The sequence below is a fragment of the Oryza sativa genome, chromosome 5, assembly GCF_034140825.1.
Source record: "Oryza sativa Japonica Group chromosome 5, ASM3414082v1".
In the NCBI taxonomy this organism is placed as follows: Eukaryota; Viridiplantae; Streptophyta; class Magnoliopsida; order Poales; family Poaceae; genus Oryza; species Oryza sativa.
Window position 1 is genome coordinate 1,677,800 of NC_089039.1, and position 7,774 is coordinate 1,685,573.

A 7,774-nucleotide genomic window follows, 5' to 3' on the forward strand; every position below is an offset into this window, starting at 1 on the left:
AGTATATATTCTTTGGTTCCTCCATGAGCATATCATATCTTCCTTTGCTTGATGCCTTCTTTATTTTTTTTTCCTTCTAAAGAGTGGATTATAAACCATTTGCATATTTGCAATTGATTATTCTCTCAAGTGGTTGGTGGGCCATAGGAGATAAACTGCAGAGCAATCACAGGTTAGTTTAGTGGAGATGGAGGCATGGTGCACCAATTGTGATCAGTGTTAGCATTATTATTATAACAAAAAGGAAGGAGCCATGCATCTTAAAGCAAGCCAAGTGATTAACTAATTATCATCATTGTGGTGGGTTTGGCACAAAACACAGAAATTGGGCCCCAAAGTCTGGGCATAAGGGCAACCAAGATACTAGAGCATGATAATCTCCAATAATTTAATGTTTTCTGAGTGTTGCCAATGTTGATTTTGCTTTGACGAAAAGCTTTTGTTCTAGAACATTGGGCTGGTTCCTCCTTAAATGATCACAAAGAATGGGTACATATCTTTTTTCTTCTCTGTTTTTCAGATTTGTTTTTTGGCTGATTGTATAATCTGATGAAAAGAGTACTGTTGTCCATGCTGTCTTTGGATTATATATATTTATGTGGGTTCAGCTGCTGTGTTTGGATACTCCGAATAATTGTAGCTGGTGTTGTATTCAATTCCTAATCATGCTTAAGTATTGTTCTTGCAGCTGGAGTAGATTTTGGAGAATTCTATGCGTGTCCAGATATTGAGCCATTAACTATGCACTTTCCAGCATCTCATTGCTGTTGGTGTTCTTATCTATTTATTTATTGTGCATTAGGAAACATGTTTTTGTAGATATGGTTATTTAACTTATTTTGTAATATAGAAAACCTTACTTGTTCTATGCTATTATTCTTGTGTACTTGCTCTTACCTGCTGTCTCTTCTTGTTTCCTACCCACTTCTTCTAGGCTGTATTTAGTTTCTTTCAAAGTTGTAAGTTTGGTTAAAATTGATACGATGTGACTGAAAAATTGTGTGTGTATGACAGGTTGATGTGATGGAAGAAGTTGGAAGTTTAGATCCAAAATTTAGATCTAAACACAGCCCTAATCTACTTTCGCAGCCTGCAAAATTGCATGTAAATGATATGACAGCAGAATTGTAATTTACCAAATTACAACAAAAAAGTTTACAATTCGTGCGGAAATTGAATTGTTTTATGTGAAATTCCAAGGGGCTGAAATAGTATCACATCTACTGATTTATTTTTTGTGGTTCCTTAAGGGGGTTGTTTCGGAAGCAGTCAAACTGTAATCTTCAAGACAAAATTAACATCCTGAGTAACATGCCAATCTGACACTATATGATTATTGAGTTAATCAGAAACAACTTGCGTCACAAGGAGGGATTATGGTTGGCTGATGAGTTGATTATTACATGGTCTTCGTTTGTATGCGAGACATTCAAACCTTCCTCCGAAAGCAACCTGAATTTTCTGAACTAATTTTATCAGTTCGTCGAACGAACGGCGACAAATCCTGTTCCAGATATGTTTTGGATTATTAACTGTGACTCATCAGCACACCATGATGTCCCATCTAATTGTCAAGCTCTTATCGCCTTATACGGATTAACAAATTGAGCAGCATCTTTTCTGCAATAGATAGAAAAGTGAAGCTCTCCCCTTCACGGGACTGATCATGATATATACTTGTTCATGCATTTGTCATCGATGTTGACATGGCAAAGACCTTTCTTATGGAATGTACACATCATTGACCTCATTTTGGTTGAAACTTTCCGACAAATTATTGCTCTGTTTAATTTCCTGCAGGAGAGAAATCAGATTGTCCAACCTCTCCATAAAGTTTCCTTCCATGCTGCAACTTTGAAGAAAATTTCTTGTTTTCTTTAATTAATTAGTTACTCCCTGCCAAGAACCGTCAGTTTCTTATCAACAAGAGGCTGTTCGTTGAATGTGATCCGTTCTAATCCATGGACGCTCCGACAAATCTCATAGAATCAGGAAACAGATTATTTTATATGTACTTCTGATGGAGACAGACAGGGTTTACTGCAGTTGGTGAAGCTGAAAATTGATCAAGTTACTACCAATCTTTGTCAACTAATATGAACCATAGAGTGAAAACACATGTGCTAATTTACATCAACTAACTAATATACATGTTGTTAGGTTTATGCTTGTACATGGAGTTAAAGTAAACATGTACAATTTCACTGCATATTACTAGCATATGGTTACAGCCTTGAAAGGAGAGAATTAATTTCATTGCATATTCGGGCTCGAGATTTTCTGAACCTGTTGTCTCTGCTACAATTCTCCAATCTTCTCCTCATGTTGTTGAGAGCTTGAGATTGTTCAGTTGCTTCGAATTGCCTGCATATTTCGATCAACCCTGAAGCTTGGATGTTTCATGGAGATGAGGCGGCCAGGTGAAGAATGTACAGTTTCAGAACCTGTCTGCATGAGTTCATCAGCTGTCTCAGATGTGAGCTGATCAAGAATCTCAGAGACCATGTCAGCTGCAATGTTCTCAGAATCACTAGTTAACCATATCACGCTGTTCAGATCTTCCTCAACCAGCCTGCAGATGAACTGCAGAGTGCCAGACACACCCGGGATGAACACCTCAGACTTGTTCATCACACTCCTGTTCCTCATCCCACTTTCTGAACATTTTGAGACATGGCAACTGCTAGTTTCAGGAGATAACGGGTTGTCGAGATCGTCGTTGAAATCGGGTTGCAGCTTCCTCCTTGAGCTCTGTTGATTGTTTGCAAGCCGAATTTCTTCTGCAATTTGTAGAGATTTACAGTGATGATGATTCAGCCTGTCAGTACCAATGTAGTACCATGAACATAAACAATAAAATAACTACATACATTGGTAAAGCCTAATCAGAACATTTTAAGAAACACTGAGCCTTTCAGTCAAACATGAACAATGCATTACTAGTTAACTGCTCGGTTCATGACTTTTTGGGGCCTGTCTGAAATGAATTGGGGACATAGTCAGATGGCTATTAGCTGCTACAGTCGCTATGATAATTATCTTTTAGTGATGTGTTGCTATCAGGGAGCTGGCTTTTCAGAGCTTTTGCAGTTTTCAGAGCAAACAGGATGAGATATGATTAAGCCACAAGAAAACACAGGTTTCAGATAACTTTGGATTGCGCCATCTTGGACTGGTTAGTAAGTCACCTAGAAGTTGCATTGCCAAGTCTGAATCACGGACCACAGAATTGTCCTTCTTGAACTTTAATTAATTTCTTTGGGAAGAATTTGTCCTTGTTGTAAATTCTCAACTGAAAGCTTTGAAAAACACAATTTCCTGACAAATTACCAGCAACTGAAACTTTCAAAACTCAAAAATATTATGCCAAGCCCATCACTGTCTGACAGTTGAGAAACTTGCTCGAAATTGCCCTAGAAAAACGGCCGTAACTAATTATCTCACTTGGAGTAACTATCTCGTTATCTGAATTTTGTCAGTGCATTTTACTACTGTTTCAGATGTTCTCACTTGGAGTAGACAGTGAATTCCTGCTCAAATTTTAATAATCGTTTTTACTGCTAATTAGTTGAGCTATATGGAGTTAATAGTGAAGTAAGAGTGAGCTGCAGCTGCAGGTTGCAGTGAGTGGAGAAGAGATTACGCGAAGACGACGAACCTGAGGTAGGCGACGGCGAGCTCGGCCCCACTTCTTCCGACGAGCACGACGACGTGGTGGTGGTGGTGGTGGTCGTCGTCGTGGACGACGACGACGACGACGACGACGAGTGCTGCGCGTGCAGCACCGACACCGGGCTTGAGCTCGGCATGCCGCGCTCTGTCGCCGCCGCTCTCCTCCTGCCGTGGCCGGGATGCTGCGCCTCGTCGTCGTCGTCGTCGCCGCCGTAGTGCAGCTTGCGGCGGGGGCAGCCACCGCTCTGTTTCTTGGCTCCGACGTGTCCGCTCTTGCCGTCGGGTTCGCCATTGTCGTGGCGAGAAGCGGCATCCGGGCTGAAGCTGAGGACGATGAACTCGTCGCCCTCCTCCTTCAAGTACGGCGCCGGCGGCGGCGGCCACCCCTCCGCCGAGCTCACCGACCTGCTCCTCCTCCTCCGCCGCTGCCGCCGCAGCGGCTGGCACTCCGTCTCCGGCGGCGGCGGCGGCATTGCGTCGAGCCCCATCAGCCTGGCCACGACGCAGGGGCTCATCCCCTCCTCCTGCTGTACCTGCACCTGCACCACCACCGCACCGTCGTCGTCGCCGCCGCCCGCATTGCCGGCGGCGGCGTGCGCGCAGAGTAGGCGGCGGAGGAAGTCGAGAGCCAAGGTGGAGGACGCCATGGCAATGGCAACTATGGCAGCATCAGCTTCGCAATGCTGCTGCTATTATATCTTCTTCTTGCCTCCGTTCTTGATTCGATTTGAACTGCAGTTGGAGGGAAAAAGAAAGAAAGAAAGAGAGAAAGAAAAGCAAAAGGAGGAAGAAGAAAGGTATGGCTATGGAGGTAGCAGCAGCTTGATTAGATGAAGAAATGGATGGAATTTTGCAAAGATTTTACTGCTAGTGGTAGAAAGGTGATCAACTGTTGCAGTGGTTATCTTCTTCTTCTACTTCTACTTCTACTGCTGCTGATGCTGTTGCACTTTTGTGTTTTGTCTGTCCCCTTGGATCTTTGGAGTGAGGGTGTGTTTAGTTCACGTCAAAATTGGAAGTTTGGTTGAAATTGGAACGATGTGACGGAAAAGTTGAAAGTTTGTGTGTGTAGAAAAGTTTTGATGTGATAGAAAAATTGAAAGTTTGAAGAAAAAGTTTGGATCTAAACTCGGCCTGAGTGAAATTTTTACCGTTTGACATTTGAAATACTCCTAGAGTATTTGCTCATACTGTTTTATTACAGTTAGTAGTAGGACTATCATATTTGTGTGTATTGTGATAAGGTTGGGACTGACACTGTTTACCTGCCTGTGCCATATATGAACACTGTAGTTCATAGCTTCACTATTGCAATGATATAATAAATGGGGTGGAGTGAGAAAAAGGTTGCATGCATGGGTATGAACTGAATTTGAACCTCCTTGACAAATAGGAGAGCGGAAAAATCCTTCAATGGAGTGTGGAGCATGCATTATACATTCTTCAATCCATGGTGGAACTTTATTAAAAAGATTGAGGTAGGAAGAATGCATACATTGACCTTGATGGTCGTGCTTTATAGTAGTTGTACATGCCATTTTGCTACTCTCATATACTATACTGTAGTAAGCCAGAGTCCTTCAATGCTCCATTGATGTTCCCAACTCACATCTCTCGTTCTCCAAGTGCATGCTTACCAAACTGCTATATGGTGTGTTTTTTTCTTTTTTAAAGAAAAGTTTTATATGAAAATTGTTTTAAAATCATGTTAATTAATTTTTTTTAAAAAAGAGTTAATACTTAATTAATCATGCTTTAATGAATCATTCCATTCTACGTGCGTGAGAAATTAGCACCCAACATCAACCTCTGAACACAGCCTAAAGGCAGTGGTGGTGTGAAAGTGAAGCATGCAAAGTGGGCTGTGGGCGGGCTCTGCGTTTGAAAGGGGGAAGGAAGGTTTTGCATGGAATTTGCAATGGCAGCCGGTGAGACCTTTTCCTGCAATTCTGCTTTGGCCAATTCCTTCCTTCTCACATGCATTGCAAATTTGTTTGCAATTTGCTCGCATTTTTTTTGCAAGTCTGCACGGTTTGAGTTGACAAAAAGGTTACCCTGCATGCGTGGGCCATCCATGTACGCCAGTCAGTGCAGATGCAGGTGTGGACACCGGGAGAAGAAACTTGTGGCACTAGTGTCGGGGGCCTGCACTGTATCGCTTCCATCCATCCATGTCCATGTCGTCTTCAATGCCAATGCCGAGCTCCGGCTGTCAGCGTGTCACAATGTGACGCCTAAGGGTGTGTTTAATTCACATCAAAATTGGAAGTTTGGTTGAAATTGCAACGATGTGACGAAAAAGTTGGAAGTTTGTGGGTGTATGAAAGTTTTGATGTGATGGGAAAGTTGGAAGTTTGAAGAAAAAGTTTGAAACTAAACTCGGCCTTAGTTCACGCCAAAATTGAAAATTTGATTGAAATTGGAAACGATGTGTTTAGTTCATACAACCTTTCATACACACAACTTTTCAAATATGTTTAGTTCACATTAAAGTTTGTAAGTTTGGTTCAAATTGGTACGATGTGATAGAAAAATTGTGTGTGTATGAAAAGTTTGATGTGATGGAAAGTTGGAAGTTTGGAAAAAAAAACTTTGGAACTAAACAAAGCCATTTTGTGTAGAAAAGTTTCGATGTGATAAAAAAGTTGGAAGTTTGAAGAAAAAGTTGATAACTGAACCAGGCCACTGTTCATGCATGCTCGGTGGAACCTCTACATCTTTGATTTCGAGTTTTTGACTGTGTTTAGTTCACATCAAAATTGGAAGTTTGGTTGAAATTAGAACGATGTGATAAAAAAGTTGAAAGTTTACGTATGTGGAAAAGTTTTGATGTGATGGAAAAGTTGAAAGTTTGAAGAATTATTTTGGAACTAAACACGGCCTTTACTCCAGTTTCCATTGCATTAAATGATCTATATGAACGGATGGAATGGCATATGTGGTGTTTTCAATTCACCTACTACATGCTGCAAACGCAAACGCCGACCTCGACGGCATTAGCAATCCGATCCACACAACACAAATCGCTGCACTCATCAGAATCCAACGATCGCATTGCCGGCCCAAACTTTTTTCTTGCCATCGTGAGGTTAGGTTTTTTTGTGGTCGAACTAGCTATAGATTTAACACGGATACTCGTATTTATGGTTAATTTATTTAAGTTGTAGGTAACATACTCGTTGATTGCGAGATGTTTGTAATGACTTCGTCAATCTCAAGATGTACCGACCCAATCTTTGAAGAATGTCCATAGAGATAGGATGTACTTATGTTTACAATGGTGAGTGTATACTTGTATTGTGTTTTAAAAAAAATCTATACGCACAGTACTACGGGAGGATAGCATACGGTGTTTCAATTCACCTACTCCTAAGCAGAGTGTAACTTAACTCGTTAGGTTTCTTGTTGTGGAAACAATCCACCCGGTTTCAAGTCCTAGGCTTGGTACGGGTGCTCGCATTTACAGCTAATTATTCTTTCAATAATAGGCAACGTATCCATCGATAGCAAGACACCCATGGTGATTTCGTTAATCTCAAGATATGCCGGCCTAGTCTGCCGGAGATCTATACGCACAGGACAATGGGAGGATAGCATACGGTGTTTCAATTCACCTACTCCTAAGTAAAGTGAGTGTAACTTAGCTCGTTAGGTTCCCTGTTGTAGAAACAACCCACCTGGGTTCAAGTCCTAGACTTGGTACGGGTGCTCGCATTTACAGCTAATTATTCTTTCAATGATAAACAACATATTCATCGATAGCAAGACATCCATGGTGATTTCGTTAATCTCAATATATGCCGGCCTAGTCTGTCGGAGATGCTCATAGGGGTAGGATAACACCCTTCAACTACTAAAACCATACCAAACAACTCCTCTATTATTTTAAGGGAGGTTTTTAAGAACATAGCGTCCACATGACACTTTGACCCGATCTTCATCGTAGCTATAACACGTGGCTGAGACATCGATGGACTTCACTAGAGCGTGCAGCCACTTCGTTGGCGCTACAACTATGTCGATAGCAGCAGCATGGTGAAGCTGGCCAACCTCAGAGCCCAACTCGATGAGATCTACCATAGCAACCTTGTCTTCGGTGACC

At 41.7% G+C, this 7,774-nt stretch overlaps 1 protein-coding gene across 1 annotated transcript; it reads right to left on the bottom strand.

The window, feature by feature from the left end:
- Positions 1-2,062: 2,062 nt before the first annotated feature.
- Positions 2,063-4,927, bottom strand: LOC4337693 (uncharacterized). The gene is made up of 2 exons (XM_015782830.3): positions 3,659-4,927; positions 2,063-2,780 (listed from the first exon to the last, which is right to left on the bottom strand). Exons 1-2 carry the CDS (start codon positions 4,317-4,319, stop codon positions 2,347-2,349), a joined length of 1,095 nt encoding a protein of 364 aa, XP_015638316.1. The 5' UTR covers positions 4,320-4,927; the 3' UTR covers positions 2,063-2,346.
- Between the last annotated feature and the right edge of the window lie 2,847 nt (positions 4,928-7,774).

Bases quoted from the DNA above. Each gene is read 5' to 3' on its own strand.
- LOC4337693 (XM_015782830.3), bottom strand. From the start codon at position 4,319: ATGGCGTCCTCCACCTTGGCTCTCGACTTCCTCCGCCGCCTACTCTGC. The intron at 2,781-3,658 runs GTTCGTCGTCTT...TACAAATTGCAG, and splicing joins CTCGCCGTCGCCTACCTCAG to AAGAAATTCGGCTTGCAAAC.